Source organism: Danio rerio, chromosome 8 (assembly GCF_049306965.1).
Source record: "Danio rerio strain Tuebingen ecotype United States chromosome 8, GRCz12tu, whole genome shotgun sequence".
NCBI lineage: Eukaryota > Metazoa > Chordata > Actinopteri > Cypriniformes > Danionidae > Danio > Danio rerio.
In genome coordinates this window covers 16185087-16205005 of record NC_133183.1, presented here as the reverse complement: position 1 = coordinate 16205005, position 19919 = coordinate 16185087, and the positions used below count along the sequence as shown (strand labels likewise).

General features: G+C 34.9%; 1 protein-coding gene across 2 annotated transcripts in view; it reads right to left on the bottom strand.

The window, feature by feature from the left end:
* Positions 1–320: 320 nt before the first annotated feature.
* The window catches only part of acbd6 (acyl-CoA binding domain containing 6), a 60641-nt gene continuing 41042 nt past the window's right edge, over positions 321–19919 (bottom strand). Inside the window, 2 exon segments of one of the 2 annotated variants that reach the window (NM_001025455.1) lie at positions 321–2617; positions 9348–9378. In NM_001025455.1, coding sequence (NP_001020626.1) covers positions 2463–2617; positions 9348–9378 — 186 coding nt within the window. In that variant the 3' untranslated portion in view covers positions 321–2462. 2 annotated transcript variants of the gene reach the window in all.

Sequence of the window (19919 nt, the reverse complement as noted above, 5' to 3'; positions counted from 1 at the left end):
ATAAGTTACTGTTGTTATTGACAATGACAAACAATGCATCTGCATGTATTTTAAAGTCTTGTCCACTTCAACTACTGATACGGATTTCAGAGTACACACACACACATATGAAGGACACACACAAAAAGCACTACAACACACTACTAATTTGACAGAAATAAGCCTTGTTCTCTTTTGGGCAGGACATTTTTAAATTCAGAAAAATTGTAAACCAAGATCAGCAGCATTACTCAATAAATGACCACTTAAAGAACCATGCATATGGCAAAAAACAACAAAATATAAAAACTCCAGGAAACAAGTAAATAAAACAAGACAGCTTTTTAATTTTGCATGTTTTAATAGCAACAACAGTAACACATTCATTGGAATGTACCATTCTAGGACGGGGAGGACAAGTTTTCTGAAATTAACTGAAAGTATAACGTCTGTGCTTCGCAGCCAAATGGAATCAACAATAATAGTTCTAGAATTCGTAGCAGATGGAAAACTATCAGCTCCTTATTCTAGATCTAAACTACATCAACTCAGCATTCTAGAGCTGTTCCAAAACCACGCTGAGCAGATGGAGTTCAGCTCAAGAATGCCTAGTGGATGGAGTTCAGTTCTAAAAAAACGAGCTGATAGAGTTGAGTTCTAGAATGATGAAGTAATGTTCTAAATTCAGTTCTAGAATGCAGAGTTGAGTTCTAGAATGCTGAGCTGGAGGAGTGTTTGTAACTCCATCAGCTTATCATTTTAGAGCTCTTCCTAAAGAAAGATGAGCAGATGGTGTTTAGCTCTAGAATGCACAGTGCATGTTCAGTTCTAAAATAATGAGCTGATGGAGTTCCGTTTTAAAATAATGAAGTTCAGTTCTAAGTTCAGGTTTAGAATACTGAGTTCAGTTGTAGAAACCTGTATGAGAAAAAAGTTACAGAATGCAGAGCCGATGTTCAGTTCCAGAATTTACAGAGAAATAACCTCCTTTAAGCTCCTCATACTAGATTTTGACTACATCAACTCAGCATTCTAGAACTAAACCACGCTGAGCAGATGGAGATCAGCTCTAGAATGTCATGAGGATGGAGTTCAGTTCTAAAATGACGAGCTGATGGAGTTCATTTCTATAAGGATGAGCTGATGGAGTTCAGTTCTAGAATGACAAGCTATTGGAGTTCAGTTCTAGAATGATGAAGGAGAGTTCTCAGTTCCTGGATATTAAGTTGAATTCTAGATGATTAACTAATGGAGTAAAATCAAGGTTCTTAACTTATCAGCTCATAGTTTCAGAACTCTTCCTAAAGAAAGTTGTGCAGATGGTGTTGCAGAGTGGATAGAGTTAAGTTCTAAAATATTAGGGTGATGAAGTTCAGTTCTAGAATAAAGAGCTGCTAGAGTTCAGTTCTAAGTTCAGTTTTAAAAAGCCACTTATGAAACAAGTTCCAGAATGCAGAGCTGAAGGAATTCAGTTCCAGAATGCACAGAAAAATAACCTTTATCCTTATTCTAGATCAGAACTGAATAAATTTGGCATTCTAGAACTGTTCCTAAACCACACTAAGCAGATGAAGATCAGCTCTAGAATGTCATGAGAATGGAGTTCAGTTCTGGAATGATGGGCTAATGGAGTTCAGTTTTAGAATGGTGAAGTACAGTTCCAAGTTCAGTTCTAGAATGTTGAGTTGAGTTCTAGAATGCTGAGTTGATGGAGTTCAGTTCTAAAATAATAAAGGTGATGGAGTTCAGTTCTAGAATGGTGATGTTGAGTTCTGAGTTTAGGTGTAGAATATTGAGTTTTGTTCTAGAATGCTGAGCTGGTAGAGTGAAGTTGAGGTTTTAAACTATCAGCTCATTTTAGAACTGAACTCCAGCTTATTGTGTCAGAACTCTTCCTAAAAGCAAAGCAGATGGTGTTCAGCTCTAGTATACTGAGTGGATGGAGTTCAGTTCTAAAATAACGAGGTGATGGAGTTCAGTTTTAGAATGAAGAGCTGATCGAGATCTATTTTAGAATGAAGAGCTGATGGAGATCAGTTCAGGTCTAGAATACTGAGATCAGTTGTAGAAACCCAGTTGGGTTACAAGTTCCAGAATGCACAGAGAAATAACCTCCTATCAGCTCCTCATTCTAGATGTGAACTACATCAACTCAGCATTCTAGAACTGTTCTTAAACCATGATGAGCTGATGGATTTCAGTTTTGAAACGATGAGCCAATGGAGTTCAGTTCTAAAATGTTGAGTTGAATTCTGAAATGCTGAGCTGGTGGTAATAAAATTGAGGTTTTTAATTCCATCAGCTCATTCTAAAGAAAGTTCAGGTCTATAATGTTGAGTTCAGTTGTAGAGTTGATTAAGTTTGGTACTAAAGTATGCTGAGTTGATTGAGTTTGGTTCTTGAATGCTGAGCTGATGTGGGTTTTACAGCAGGTCTGCACCATTTGGATGAGGAGCACAGTTAGTGTGAATAAATTGTTGGCTTTAGCCTTTAGGAGCAGTGTACTGGCGCAGGAGAGAAGAGATGGCACTAGATTCTGTCACCTCCTCTGGAAGGGAGCCTTCTTGATCTTTGATAGATGGGTCAGCTCCGGCTTTAAGGAGTAACTCGACGATTTCTGCAAACTCACAAGCTGAGGCTATAGAAAGAGAGAAAGAAAGAAAGTTTCATGACAGTTAATCATTGATATGTTATTATTGTTCATAATGTATTTTACAAATATTTAAACAAAGAATTAATACATTATTATTTTTATTATTATTATTATTATATAAAACTTATACTGCTCTTTACAATTATACAATTTTAACTATTTAAATTCACTTGAATAGCAGCTATTACAGTATCTCAAATAATAACCCAATGGCATCATATAAGAAGAGCTTCATCCAGTATAGTTTTGTCAGCAGTACACTTAAAGTAATTGTTAGCGTCCGCATGAAACCTGGATGGAGCTGCATGTAGTTGAGCCGCACTCCTGCATTTGTGCCCCATTGGCAGTTTGTGCCCCATTAGGAGGCAGCAGGGCAGAGACGAGCAGCACTTCTGTAACCCTGTTAGCGATGCAGGACCTTCCTTTAAACGTGAGTGCTTTCTCACGTCTCTGTCAACTACTGCTTTCTTTAAAGAGGGGGGAAAACGCTCTCCTTACTCTCTTTCTCTTGTGTCAGCAGGAAAAATACCCTGAGTGACAAGAGTGGCTTTTAACCTCAGACCCCGAGCTGGAGAAGAAAAGAGAAGGCAAGTGGATCCTTTAAACAAACATGGATGTTTCCCAGTGATGGGTTGCAGTTAGAAGGGCATCCACTATGTAAAACATATGTTGGCGGTTCATTCCTCTGTGGCAACCCTAGATTAATAAAATCTGACTATTTTTAAACGGAATTTTAAATGTTTTATATTTTTATGTATTTAAAAATGGAATTTATTCTTGTGATGGCAAAGCTGAATTTTTAATCAATTATTCCAGTTTTTGGTTTCATGATTTCTCAGAAATCATAATTGATGCTTTATCGCCAATTTTTTTTTTGTCTTAATATTTTTGTATAATACTTGCATCATATTTGTCAGTGACATGGAAAGCTAAAAATAAATAAATAAAAAAAAAAATGTAATAGATGTATGAATAAATATATATATAAAAAAATGTATAAAATAAAATAAACTGCAACTTTTTGGGATTTTGTTGTATTATATAGCAGGAAAACAAATAAAATAAATAATATCAAAACTAATTAATCTAATTAAATGATAAATGTTTGTTAAATTAATCATTAAAAAAGCAAATGGACAGGTAAATGTATTTAATTATATTATTCATTTATAATTAAATAATTAATCCATTTTCTTTTTGGCTTAGTCCCCTTATTAATCAGGGGTTGCCACAGCGGAATAAACCACCAATTTATTTAATTTATTAATAGCATATGTTTTACTCAGTGCATGCCCTTCCAGCTGCAACCCAGCACTGGGTAATACCCTTACACTCTTGCATTCACACACACACACATACACTACGGCCAATTTAGCTTATTCAATTCCCCTATATTGCATGTCTTTGAACTGTAGGGGAAACCGGAGCACCCGAAGGAAAACCCAAGCGAGCACAGGAAGAACATGTAAACTTCACACAGAAATGCCAACTGACGCAGCCGAGGCTCGAACTAGCAACCTTCTTGCTGTAAGGTGATCGTGCTACCCACTGCAACAGTGATGCCTATTTATAATTTGATTACATGACATACATTTTAACTCTTAAAATTCAAGATTGCGGTAGAATAGTGATTATAGTTGATATGAAACACTGCTTGTTGTTTTCCACGTATCGACCCTCTAAACAAAAATGTTTGCTAAATGATAAGATAAATGCAGGATTACCTCATTAACAAACTACATTGTCAGCCCAAGAACAAAATCCACCCAAACCAATAAAATATTCATTTACTCATGACTTAAAGTCATCCTAAGACCAACATGACTTACAGTATATACTGCCCATGATTTACGTTCACTTTATATTAGGGATGTACAGATCCTCCCAATCAGTACTCGAATATATATATATATATATATAGTTGAAGTCAGAATTCTTAGCCCCACTTTGACTTTTTTTTCTTTTTAAAATATTTCCCAAATGATGTTTTTCAGAGCAAGAACTTTCACAGTATGTCTGATAATATTTATATTTATAAAGTCTTATTTGTTTAATTTCAGCTAGAGTAAAAGCAGTTTTTTTTTTTAAACATTTTAAGGTCAGAATTTTTGCCCCTTTATAATGTTTAGAAATGTGTTTTGTTTAAATGTAAAATGTGTTTTATTTTAAGATGAGGTGCTCTTTGTTTTTATATTAGAATTACTGTTACACTAAAGTATAAAAGTGAAGAATTGAAGTCATTTATTACTTGATTGTTGAAGTTACCTCAAAGAAGTGCTTTGTTTGTTAACAGAGTTGTTGAATGTTAAAATAAGATGAGCTAAATAAAAAATTAGGAACATCGATCTTCTTTTTAATGTATTTTAGAAGTATCAGATCGGGTTTCGGGATTGGTAGATACTCGAAATCAAATGACTCGGACTTGACTCGAGGGCAAAAAAACCTGATTGGGACATCCCTACTTTATACTGAATAACTCTTTTTGAGTTCTAAGCAAAGTGATACAAGTCTAAAGACAACTTGTGAGTCAGCAAGTTTTTCTCAAATTTTTTTTTTTGACCGAATGATCACTTTAGTAAGCAGCAACAAATAACGCATTCAGAATTTCCCCTAGTCCATTTTGTGTGTGTGTGTTCCAGTATTTTATTTTCGGCACACGTGTGGGACCTTGGGCCGTAAAGCCCCTTGTGCCTCTGGGGAGCCGTAGAGAAGAAGAACAATTTACAGCGTGCAGTAAACCCCTCAATTAATCATGTGTCAGCCGCGTGGCCCCACACACCGAGAGGTGGAAATGAATTTTCATTCTGTGCTATTCGTCTCCCTGAGTTCATCGCTTATGTTTATTAGTCACTTTTTTATATCCCATCCCCCCTTCATTTTTCTGCTCCGGCTTCCCTGAGGGCTGATCGTCTTCAGACGTCCAGCCACCAACCTGAGGACAGATGGCAAACACACACACACACAAATACACTCAGTTCGCCCAGTGTCACATGACAGAGGAACACTGTTGATTTCCTCGGGGACGACTGGTGATTATTACAGGTCCTGTTTACCACACGTGTGGCTGTGGACAAATGTACTCGCACACAAACATACACACTTGCCTCCTGTGACCTGTGGGGTGGATAAGAACTGGATTCAGAAATCATTTTTAACCAAAGGGAGTAATTTTCAGGGCTGGGATGGTGTGAATCTATACCAGTGTGATTCTTCGATGTGTGTTGTGATTTTTAAGAACTGAATTTTCACATGTGATTTTTTTTGTAAACACTAGATCATGAGGAAAAGCTGAATGCAGACTGTACATGAGTTATAAGATTTCATAAAGAATGAAATTAAGCAAACCATATTACTCCATCTTATTGCTCTGCGTTGCATTTCCTCATAGTGGTGCTTCAAAATATTTTTACCAATTCCATTTTAAATCTTTTTTTTAACCGGTTTTAAGTTTATTTGTTAATCAATTAATTAAAAAAAATAAATGTAATATTAAAAATTAGAATGAATAGCGAAGTGATGGTAAACATCTGTTACAAAACATTGAGAAAGATTTCTATTTCAAGTAAATCGATTTTTAAGCTTTCCATTCATCGGATATATATAAAAATGATCATGGTTTACAATAAGCAGCACAACTGTTGATGCATTGACCTTGAACAGTTTGCTAAATGTTCCTTGAACACTAACATCTGAAATTCTGCTTTGCCAGCACAGGAATATAATGCTGTCAAAATTTTAATAATATTATCAATTTGACTTAATTGTTTTACTGCAATTCATTCACTGTGTTCAGCATATATGAGTACACCCACACATCTCTCATTTAAATTTATATTTTCTATAGTAAGCTTTACAATTTTATATTTGTGCTTATGCATTTAGTAAGTACTGAAGCCAAACCTGGAGATTATCTAACAAAATAACTTGCGATAATGGTTAAAAAATTAGTCAAATGAATATGTTAGGGAAAAATATTAAATAAACTTTTCAAAAATAGCAAAAATCAAAAGAAACTTAAAATATATACAGTTTTGGTAAATTTTGTAGTTTTGATTTTTGTTTTTGTTTTTGCAATTTCTTGCATGAATTTAAATGTATTATCTTTCCATTTCTAAACATGTTCTGTGATTAAAACATTATTTTAATAAATATATCTGTTTAATAAATCTGTTTTGTTCAATATATTACCCATATTCACTGAAAAATGGATGCAATAATAATTTTCAAAGTGGGGTGTACTCATATGCTGAGCAATATTTACCATGATTTTCTTTGGGGCAAGGCATTATAGATGTTAAAATATAAGCAGATATAAATATAAACTGAAGATATATATTTTGTTGTTCTAATTATTTGCATTATTTGTCACTTTAGCATTTCTTGCCTTGTTTAATATCTTTGCATGGTCATTGCATAACAATAACCTAATCTAATATGTACAAGATATGCAAGCAGGTTTATCACAATAACATAATTAACACATACTGTAGTCTATAATTATTAAACCATGCATTTTAATCATAATTGGCCATAGTGTACGAGTGTGTGTGTGAGTGTGAGAGTGTATGGATGTTTCCCAGTAATAGGTTGCCGCTGGAAAGGCATCCGCTCTATAAAACATATGCTGAAATAGTAGGCGGTTTATTCCAGTGTGGCGACCCCAGATAAATAAGGAACTAAGCTAAAGGAAAATGAATGAATGAAAGTATTTTGTTTATTTACGTATTTTCCTTTACATGATTTTCATTACTAGATTTTCTTTAGGGCAAGGCATTATAGATGTTAAAATATAAACTGATTTAAATATAAAGTAAAGATTAGATTTTTTGGGGTCAAAGAATTTGTGCTAATTATTTGCTTATTTTAGATGTGAACGATTTTTATGTATAACCAAATCTATTATGTACAAGATATACAAGCAGTTTTACCTGAAGAATGTAATTAACACTTACTGTAGTCTATAATTATTAAACCATGCATTAGAACACATACGCAGATTAAGATAAAATTATTAGCCCTTATGTAAAATATTTTTCCAATGTTTCCAATATTTAATATGTATGTATGTATGTATGTATGTATGTATGTATGTATGTATGTATGTATGTATATGTATATATAATATGACATTTGCAGTGAAATCTCAAAACATAAATTTACATAGTATATGTTAACATTATATTGAACCATCATTTATATTTGGTTTATAGTTGCTCTCTTTATAACAAAAAAGATTGATTTGATTTTACATTTTTGCATTTACGAGGAAAAAACTTTGTTATGAATGTGACACCTCTTTGTTATGAATGTGACAGATGTGAAATTCCCACTTCTGTGACTTTAGTGAATCAAATATAATTGTTTAAAAACATTGACAAAAACTTTTAAAACTGTTGACATCATTTTTGTCATGGCAAGGTTGACATTTGCATGGAATTGCACATATAATAGCTAATTTCTTTCTAAAATTTTGTGTTTGCCATGATGGCAGTACATTATATTCATTCATTCATTTTCTTGTTGACTTAGTCCCTTTATTAATCCGGGGTCGCCACAGCGGAATGAACCGTCAACTTATCCAGCAAGTTTTTACGCAGCGGATGCCCTTCCAGCCTCAACCTATCTCTGGGAAACATCCACACACACATTCACACACACACTCATACACTACAGACAATTTAGCCTACCCAATTCACCTGTACCACATGTCTTTGGACTGTGGGGGAAACCGGAGGACCCGGAGGAAACCCACTTGAAGGCAGGGAGAACATGCAAACTCCACACAGAAACGCCAACTGAGCCGAGGTTCGAACCAGCGACTCAGCGACTTTCTTGCTGTGAGGCGACAGCACTACCTACTGCGCCACTGCCTTGCCCGTACATTTTATTTTTCTACTTATCTTGCAAGATACTAGTATTCAGCTCAAAGTGCCATCAAAAGGCTTAACTTTTATTTAGGTTTATTTAGGTTAACTGGGACTGTTAGGTAAACTAAGCACGTCATTGAACAACAGTGGTTTGTGGCTGAAAAAAATCTCTTAAGGGGGCTACTATGCAGTAGGTGATCTGCCAAAATGCTAACCGGTTAGCATAATATCTTTGAAGCACATTCCCACCCCTGCATCTAAAGCCATGCCTCCTGAAACACGAATGCACAAACAACAGCAGACAACCCACTAATTCATGTCATTCGTCAGTTAGAAATGTAGTTGGTGGTTGGCCGGCTGTGTGCTAATGGTGAATGTGTGAACAGAGATGCGCATCTACATCTAAATCTACATTTGTTGACAGACAGTTACTTATTGGAATTATGGGAGATGTCGGCCCTACAATATTTATTTAGAGGAATTTTTTTTGTGTTATGCCTTATCTAGATTATAAAATACATATAAATACATTTACTTTAATCATTACTATTGTGAAGAGACTTTCAACCAGCACAACAAAAAATGTTTCTGATAACAATCACATACTGCACCTTTAATTTTGCCCATAGCAGTTTTTACTATTCCCACTAAGCTAAGCTAAAAAGAAAATAAAAAAATTCTTTAGAAGAAAAATATAATAGGTAATGCTGTGAAAAAAATCACTTTGGAAATGTTTAAAATAAAATTACAATGGCTGTATAATACAAAAAGCTGTAGGTCAGTCTATTTAAAGTAAATTTTTGCAGATGAAGGAATTAATTGAACATTTGAGTTGGAGGTATTCTTACCATAGTGCAGAGCAGTTTGTCCTTCATCATCCTGTGACAGAAATAGATAAAAAGTTTTGTGTCAGACATGTCAAATATATCGACCATTACAACTAATCAAACTCTTTAGACACTTTCTAATCATCATCAATACTGACTCTGCCTCCAAAATCAAGCGAACATGTTCAAGTGTGAGCCCTGCCTGTTGACTTCACCTACACAAACAGGTGCTTTCCACTTTAAAGGGATTAAGAGAACAGATTAAACATTGATTTCCTGTCAGATAAACAATCAGACCCTTTAACCTCCAAAACAGACTTTTGAACAAGTAACCAGGATCAGAGGAGCTTCCACTCTCTGTTTGGCTGGATATATAAACCGGTTTAATATGAACAAACCCTTGACCTGCGTGCTCAACGAGGCCATCAGGCGGTCCAGGATGATCTATTCATTGTCCCCTGCTGGGACCGTGTCCGATGCATTAGCCACAGGGGCCGAGGGCATACCACAACAATAGATGCGTATACAATAGGCCCAATCTGCCGGCTGTGCTGCTGACAAATTACCACACGGCTGGTGGTATCAGAGAGCAGGGCAGAGAAAGCCATATTTAGGCCAAGGATTAAGGATCCAGTGTGTGTGTGTGGATATAAATCCAGTGGAATGCAACACTCGAGGGGTCTGGAAGTTCTGCAGATGACACGCGTCTTCTGGTTAAATGATATTTTAATTGCCACTTCAATGTGTCTCCTCACCCTAATAATGATGACAAACGGCATTATTGTTTCGGCTGGGTGCTTGTTGGAGATCATCACAGCCCAATGAAAACTAGAAACAGTTTTGTTGCTCACTTGCTTCTGGTAAAACATCAGCTCACAGTTCACATAGACAATATCAATGGGCTTTACTATAATAGGCATCTGACAATGGATTGAGATAATGCTGAAAGCTGACAATGCAACACGTCTTTTACGGCCATATACAAACTGCAGGTAAATTAAGTTTTCATTTGACCTTTTAGCACACGGGTGCCCAAACTTTTTCACATAAAAGGCCAAAAACATAATCATTAAAGGCACCTATTTGATAATCAATTTATAATTATTTTTATAGGGGTTTTCCCCTTTATTGATAGGACAGTGGAGATGTACAGAGAGGAAAGCATGGGGAGCAGAGAGAGGGGAAGGATCGGCAAAGGACCTCGAGCTGGGAATCAAACTCAGGTCGCCGCGAGCACCTGGGTGCTATATGTCAACGCATTAACCACTAGTTAGCCAACAAAGGCACATATTTAACCCCTTTTTCAAGATTTAAGATAAGTCTTTTCTGTCTCCAGAATGTGTCTGTAAAGTTTCAGCTCAAAACACCCATCAGATTATTTATTAGAGCTTTTCTGCTCTAAACATAAATGTAGCTGTTTTATTTTTGCCTGAGCCTTTAATGCTAGTTCTCCCCACCCACCGTTCCCAAGTGCCAGTCAAAATGTGCCTCAATCTCCACCTCGGCTGCGTCAGATAAACAACACAGTAACAGACATGAAGGAAGCAGATCTCACATAACGATTGTGAGAAACACTATAGTAAGACCTTTACCAATGATTATTGATTTGGCAAATGTGACTGGATACACAATAATATCCAAATGCTATATGGTTATTTTATGTTAATGTAGAAAATAAACCTCATTTAACGTCTTCAAACCGGAATTGAAGCATCTTTTGTAATTGTACTGACATGTTTTAAAAACGATTTAAACTTGTAAAACTCAATCTTGATCACATTTGATGATGATTGATGATCACAGAGAGCTGAACAGATCTTTTAATTCCAGTTGCTTTGTGCACGTCCTGTCTTGTTGATATGATTATATGCATTACTATGGAGACGTTACCACGCAGCTGTCAATTCGGTGGGCAGGGAAATCGGGGGCGGGATTTGGATCATATTTTAACATCAAGAAATAAAAAAAAAGAGACTTATTGTGTTTATATCAGCCCAATATGACTGTGTCCAAACAGCTTACAAAAGATGACTTTATTATAGGTGCCCTTTAAGAGCCATGGGCCAAAGATAAATATATCAAACTATTTTACATTAAGGTTGCCATGGGTAACTTCCTAATTTATTTTAATTGTATTTAAAAATAAACATTACTTTGAATAGTATTAACAGTATAACTTTTTTAAATCATAACTTATTGCAATAAATAACATAATCACATTTATAATACAGTTGAGTTCAATGCTGAATACAATTGTCAATCAGAATCTGCCTTTGCACCAAAGTCTCTGCATTGTCCTCTATCCGTCAGGTGACAGTTTGTACATTTTAAACTAAGTTATGGCATTTAAAGGGAAACATTTATTTTCAGTTAGCTTTTTTGTAGCTTTTATTTTTTAATTAAATAAAAGTTTACATTAAATTTGAAACGACAATCTATAAACCAGGTCTGCTCAACCCTGTTCCTGGAGATCTACCTACCTGCAGAGTTCAGCTGAAAGCTTGATCAAACACACTTGTTTTTAATTATCAAGTGCTCCTTTAGATCCTGTTTAGTTGGTGTTTAATCAGGGTTAGAGCTGAACTGAACTGAAGAAATGTTGTCAGATCTTGCAAAAAAATAAAATAAATAAATAAATTTGATCTAAAAAGGCTTTTCTTAGACATGAATTAGCCAAGTTGCAAAATATTGCAATCTGCACCTGCCTACTTTATTAACTACATAAATTGTTTGGCTAAAGCCCAAAGACAGTTAATAAGTGTAGCTTATATTAGGTGGACATAGCAACCCTTCAAAAGCTCACTTTGCAAAGCAGTCTTCTCAATATAAGTCACAACTTACTATATATTACATTCAAATTCAAAATTGTATTATTGAAAGGGGGAAAATGGTGATTTTATTATTTTTATCTAGTTTATCTCACTCAAAAAATAATTCTATAGATTCAATTTGAATGAATATGGTTTATAAATGGAAGTATGAATTAAATAAATTATAGCGCCATTCATTTATTATAAACATCAAAGCCTAAAGTAAGATCCACAGCTGTCAAAAATCCAAATGTGTGCAATTTTGTCATGTTTTGTGTACTTGACACAAACTTTATTCTTTATTTCTTCTTATTATTTAAGCAACATTTCTTTGTCAGAATTTTTAGATGGAGTTTTATTAAAAAATTTTTCCCAGTGAACTTGTGGTAATGCACAGGTGTCAAAACCAGTTCCTGGAGGGACGCAGCTCTGCACAGTTTAGTTTCAACCCTAAGTAAACACACCTGATCAAACTAATTGAGTACTTTAGGCTTGTTTGATACCTACAGATAGGGATGTTAAAGCAGGCCTGGAACTAAACTCTACAGGGCTCCGGCCCTCCAGGAATTGACTTTGATACCCCTGTCGTAATTGATTTGGAAATGTGAAACTGCAAAACAAGGTATTTTACCATTACCATCGCTTTGGATGCCTGAATATGGGTATCAAAGTGTACATTTTGAAAATGATACCATTGTCTTGTGCACATGTTTTCTTCAGTCTGTAACTCTGGGAAAAATTGAGTATTGCATTAACATTAATTAGTCATTCATTTCTACAATATATACATATTTTACATAGCCGTGAAGTGCCTGTCAGCTATAATTTTATAAAAAGTCCTGGCCGCAACCCAAATCTTTTAATGATAGAAGTTTACAGACCACCTTATGATAAAATTGTGTAGATACATTGGTAGTTCTTTTGTCTGTCGTAACTTTAGTTTTAGTTAAACCGTATTTTGGCATATTTCCGTCTTTGAGAATACATGTGTTCAAATGCGCATGAGAGGCCTAGATTGCATCGGTATACATGCGCAGCCGAGATTGCACCGGTCTGAGATTGTATGACATCTGCACCCAGACTTGAAATATTGAGCCAAGGTGGTTGGCTCTTTCGATCAGATCCTTCCAAAGTCTGATCCCATTGTTTAATAAATACGAAAAATCCTCATGGCACCAGGGCCGAAGCTCTGAAACCATCCTACAGTCAGATGCTATTGTTTACGGAGAGGCGGGAGAGGGACTCCAGGGTCTCTCTGATTGGATTAGCTGGTTAAAATCCCACTAGACGAACAGAATACTGATGCAGAATCTCCACTCACCTTCTTTGACACAGTTACAGCTCTACTATCAGAGACTTGCATAATAAAATGCAACAACACAAACAAAACCAGCTTCCTTTTCAGTTTTTGATTGCTACTGTAAGATCAGGTTTATAAAAGAGAGATACTCAATTAAAATAAATGAACTATAAAAATTATTTTGATGTTTGTTAGAAACTCATCCCAACATTTGTCATTGTAGCAATAGTTTCCCTAAAATAGCGTTATGAAAGTCATTGTGCAATTGCACAGCGGTAACAGCCGTGGTTTAATTTTACAGCTGCAACAATAACTAGTAGCCTAACTATACAGTTTTCTACCTGAACTCCTGTTTACTTGTGGTGATACATTGTAATATACATTCATATTTGACATTTATAGAAATAATTAAATTAATGCCAATATGTTTTGTATAACAATTGTTAAGAGCTCAGAAGTAAAAAATGAGCAGATTTCTCTCTCTTTCGTTCTCAGCAGAATAATAGAGTGGCAGATGTTTATGAGAATAGATATGGAGAGGCACATAAATACATATAGCCATAATTAAACAGTGAGGGCTTTACGAAATGTAATCTTCTTTCACTAATCTTGTGTGCAGGCAACATCCACATCAGCCCAGAGCCCTGGTGCAGCTAGAACATGGACACAAGAGGCAGTGTGTGGATGGAGACAGCAGACAGACAGGTTGGCTATCATGGAAAATGCATTGAGACACCTGTTTAGGTTGGTCAGCTCACATCGGCTGTCTTAAAATTGGATATAGTAGTTGTGTACTTCTTTATGATTTCATTCAACTTGCCCATTTAAAATAAAATAAAATAGAATTTAACTAAATTAAATAAAATACAATTAACAGGTTGGCTATCGTGTAAAACGCATAGAGACACCTGTTTATATCAGTCAGCTCACATCTACTTTCTTAAAATTGGATATATTAGTTGAATACTTCTTTATGATTTCATCCAATTTGCCGATTTAAAATACAATATTAGAAAAAAAATACAACTAAATAAATAATTAAAAAAGTCAAAGAGTATTAATAGTCTATATGTGTGTGAGTGCATATGTGTTCATGTGTGAGAGCATGCTCGTATGTATTTTCGTGTGTGATTGTGTGTGTGTGTGTGAAGGGGTCAGGGACTAATGTCTCTAGAGGAGTCTGATGGAATCAGGCATAAATTGGATTGTCCTCCATTTGGTTTTCAAGGGAGAAGCGGAAAAGTCAAACGAGAAGCCAGCATAGCATTTCCCCCCTAGTAAACTCCATACTAATCAGGACACTACAATGAGAGAAACTACTAGACCTCCAGGTTTCCTTGTGTTACAAGATATGTGGACTAGTGCAGGGCAAAAACTTATCGCATGCAATATAAAAGGTAGTTTTGACATAATTTAAGCGTGTGAACTATGTATATTATTATGTATATTAGGGCTGCAAGATATAGGAAAAACCTGAAATTGTGATATTTTGTTTTTCTGTGATGTGAATTCAGCTCGTTTTGGAAAGAATTCTTCATTTTAGATTGATTAGGGATTTTGTAAGGCAGTGAATCTCAAATCATATATAACAAATACCTTACAAGCATAGATAAATACAATATAATATTGATAAATAATATACTATTTAATATTGATAAATACAATATTATCAATATTATCATAATTAATATTAACAATATTATACAATATTAAAGATAAACGTAAACCATATTTAGGTCCAGATTAACACTTGATAATCAACAATGCATAGTCTTTATTATGTATAATGTAATCTTTATTAAAGTTACAAACATTATCATTTCTGGTGGACAGATGTTTTAAACTCTGAAATGTTGAAATGATCGCACATGCCTTAAAGGGATAGTTCACCCAAAACTGAAAATCTACTCACTATTTACTCACCCTTCACTTGTTTTAAATGTTTATGAGATATTAAAACATAACATAAGAAAGAAACTCTTACTTAGCACTTAAACTAATAATCTTTTTAAAAACGCATGCTGATGATATAAATATTTATTTATATTTAGATATAAAACATATATGTATATAATACAAATTATATAAATATAAATATCTGTGTAACAAAATTGTTTTGTATGGTTTTATTTATATATATGTGTGTATATCACATATTCATAATATATAACACACACACACACTTTCCCAGAGATGGGTTGCGGCTGGAAGGGCATTCGCTGCGTAAAAACTTGCTGGATAAGTTGGCGGTTCATTCCGCTGTGGCGACCCCAGATTAATAAAGGGACTAAGCCGACAAGAAAATGAATGAATGTATGAATGAATAAACCACACAAATAAATTATTAAAAAATATATATATATATATTTTAGATGAGATTAATCTTTGCCCAGCACAAATATTTAAATAGAAAACTAGTTTAACTAGTTGACCTAAACAAAATTTGATTAATTAACAATTAGACAAATCGATCAACTAACCATCAATTAATCTGTTAACTTTGACTGATTAATGAGTTTTGCTGTTGGTTCAAATATTGAGTAAATTATTTTCTTACTAATAATTAAATAAATGAAGTCACTTAAGTTTTGAAAATGCCTTTAACATAAACTGGATTTCCTCGTACTGGGTTGCAGCTGGAAGGGCATCCGCTATATAAAACATATGCTGGAATAGTTGGCGGTTCATTCCGCTGTGGCGACCCCTGATGAATAAAGGGGCCTAAGCCTAAGGAAAATGAATGAATGAATAAATGAATGCATGAACTGGATGAATCTGTGTCTCTTAGGATTTCTGTCTTTATCAGATGGACAAATTAAAACAAAAAAATAATTTTATGTTTTAATTTTTAAAATAAAATATTTTGGATATTTGGACTTTTTTTTGCACACTACCTGACAAAAGTCTTGCGCCTATCCAAGTTTTATAAACAACAAATAATAACTTGACTTCTATTTGATCATTTGGTATCAGAAGTGGCTTATTTGAAATGCAAAGGCTTATTTAATTAGGACAGTAAGGTCTGACTTTGCTAAGACAAAAGTCTTGTCTCTTAACAGAAATAATGTACAGTATAGAATATAAAGTCATGGTGCAGTGAAAAAATGAATTAATATTGTGTATGACTTCCATGAGCTTGGAGGACTGCATCCATACCAAATAACTTATTAATAAAGTCATCTGCAATGGCAAAGAAAGTGTTCTTGCAGGTCTCCCAGAGTTCATCAAGATTCTTTGAATTCATCTTCAATGCGTCCTCTATCTTACTCCAGACATGCTCAATAATGTTCATTTCTGGTGACTGGGCTGGTCAATCCAGGAGCACCTTGACTTGACATTTTTGCTTTCAGGAACTTTGATGTGGAGGCTGAAGTATGAGAGAATGTGTTATCCTGCAGAAGAATTTGCCCTCTTCTGTGGTTTGTAATGTAATGGGCAGCCAAATGTCTTGATACCTCAGGCTGTTGATGTTGCCTCCACTCTGCAGATCTTTTTTGTTCTGTTTAACATAAAAGATGATACTTTGAAGAACAGTAGTATGCAAGTATGCATGCCCCCATACTTGAATGCAACCCCAAACCATGATTTTTCCTTCACCAAACTTGACTGATATCTCAGAATCTTGGGTCCATGCGGGTTTCAGTAGGTCTTTACAGTATTTGTGATGATTGGGATGCAGTTCAACAGATGATTTATTAGAAATATCTACCATTTGACACTTTTCCGAATGGTCAACTAGAAGTCAAGTTATCATTTGTTGCTCTTACAACTGGGAACGATGACAAGACCTTTGTCAGGTAGTGTATGTCAGGGCGATTACATGAGACGTGATGCATTTGGATAAGTTGTATGGTTTCTTTTAACTCATGTTTACTTGGTGTTGTTGTAAGTATCAGTGAAATGAGAGTGATGATCATGTCAAGTTGTACTTGAATTTTGGACAAATAACAATAAAAAAAGAGATGAAATAAGGTGGAACAAAACAATGTATGAGATGACGTGACATGCAATAGTAAAACGGATTAGACTGTGTCTCTGCGGCGTCTGTGGTAGACAATGTCCAGTCGCACCATCTGTACAGGCTTGAACGCGAGCTGGCACACATACGCTGTCCACCAGGTCACTAAAAGCTTTCATGTTTTCATACCAGCACAACCTGGCAGCTCCCCGCGGCATATGGTAGGTGTGCCAGGAGCCACTGTCACAGCTTTATCCAGTACGGCTAAATCTCTCCCAGGAACACCCTTCTCTCTCTTCATCTCCCTCTCCCTCTGCTGTGCTGTCCCGGACAGAGACATTAAACAAATGCACATGCAATTATGATTTATGGTCACCGTATGCAGGGAGTGCAGAGGTTTTTTAATGACAGGAGGAGGAGAGAGGGATAGACAGAGGAGTGAATCGATATAACCACACCGCATTCATATGCAGATACGCTTATGATGAGCAGGTGCCATTAATCAGAGCATGCAGAAAACGCAGCAATATGCATGATCATAACACCTACCGGCGCACACTGATAGAATACAAGATTTATGAATATTTGGCTTCATCCTCCTTTTATTATAGAAGAGTTATGGCTCTTTGGTGTATTAATCGGATGATTTGGAGTTGCCAAACATGTATGGGTCATCTTTTGTAATGTTAAAAATGAAATAATCTGGTCTGTAATTTAAAGAGGCAATTCTGTAAGATGGGGTTAAAAACTTTGAGAAAGACACTCTGATTGTATTCCCTAGCAAATATTACTGTTTTAAAAACTGACAATAAGAAATAAATTGATCTGAACTATATGGATCTGAAAATCAGGATCATGTGACACTTAGGACTTGGACAGTTAAAAATGCAGATTTCTATGGCAAAAATAGGTTTTCAAGTTTAATAAAAAATTAATCAGTAGTATTAAATTGTAAAAAAAAAAACATGTATATATATATATATATATATATATATATATATATACACACACACACACACACACACACACACACACACACATATCAGTGATGACAAGCTTCAGCTGTGTGTCTGCGTGTGTGTATTAAGAAAAAAACAGAACAGGTGTGTGTCAGGTGCATGACAGAATTTGCAGTCCATTTCGTGGCAGATTTGTAGTTCCCCAAAGATCAATCGCGAATGTAACAATTTTTACATATTAATTTAGGCTTTTTTTGCTATTTAATTAATCTCGATAGAAAGTTTCAAAAGTTTTTTCACACTATAAAATGTCCTGAAAGACAATGCGATTGAAGGGATTGTTTACTCCAAAATATAATTTTGATAGTTTCTTATGTTGAATAGACAAAAAAAAAATTATATTGTGAAAAATGTTGGTAACCAGACTGTTGATGATAGTAACTGAATTCCTTAGTAGGAATAAAAAAACTCAATGGTGTCCAGAAATGAGGAGGGTGAGTAAAAGATACAAAAATATGTTTTTAGTTGACTATCGCAATAAAAACATAAGGGTAGATTACCAACTGAAACAATATTCATAAAATGAACATTTTTTTAGTTAAACAAAGATTACAATAAAGAAATACCTGGAGGATTTCTTAATAAACTTGTAGAAGTTATCATGCAACACCTCAGTGGAAACATCATACCTAAACCAAAGCAGCATAATTAAAATGCATTTCTATAAAAAACATAAAAACAGATTAATGAAAATGTGACTAAAACAGTCAGTTTCTGTTTAATACTATAACTTCCATATACAAAGACATGAAACGTTGCCTATAGTAAAAATAAGTGTGCACACAAGGGTACTTTTCTGGTTGGGAAAGCTGTGTTAAAAGGATCAGGCGGGTGGACTGCTCCTAATTGAATCCATTTCACCTCTGTGTGCAGTGTGTTAACCTTGCCAGCCAGTCTCTCTGTGTGTGAGGGTTTGCCTGTCACTGCATATCACTCAATCCCAAAATGTCCTTGACAAAACCCTCTGTAAAGATCAGGTCAGCCTCTTTCCCTCATAGTCACATCGCAAAACACTCAAGCGCATCTTCAATGAGGCACAAACACAAAAAGCCATTCAGTGGAGACTGTTCATCACAATACAACACAAACAAGTAATGCAGGTGCTGAATAAAATCTTATATTATGAAACCAAGTGTTAAGTCATTAGTATTAGTTAAAGAGATAGTTAACCCAAAAATAAAAATGTACTCGCCATCAAGTTGTCCAAAAATGTATGATTTTTTTTTTCTTCTGTTGCACGCAGATGATATTTTGACTACTGTTCTTCAAAGTATCATCTTTTATGTTAAACAGAACAAAAAAAAACTTATATCGGTTTGGAACAAATGGAGAAATAAAGTAAATGATGCCAATTTTTTTTGTGAACTACTACTTTAGAGGATTAGCTAAACTGATCTAACAATTAAAAGCAATATACGAGTCAGAAACGAGAAATCCCATTATTCTGACCTGTACTTGTTAGAATATATAAAAGCATGAGTGATTATATACAATTGTATTAAAATT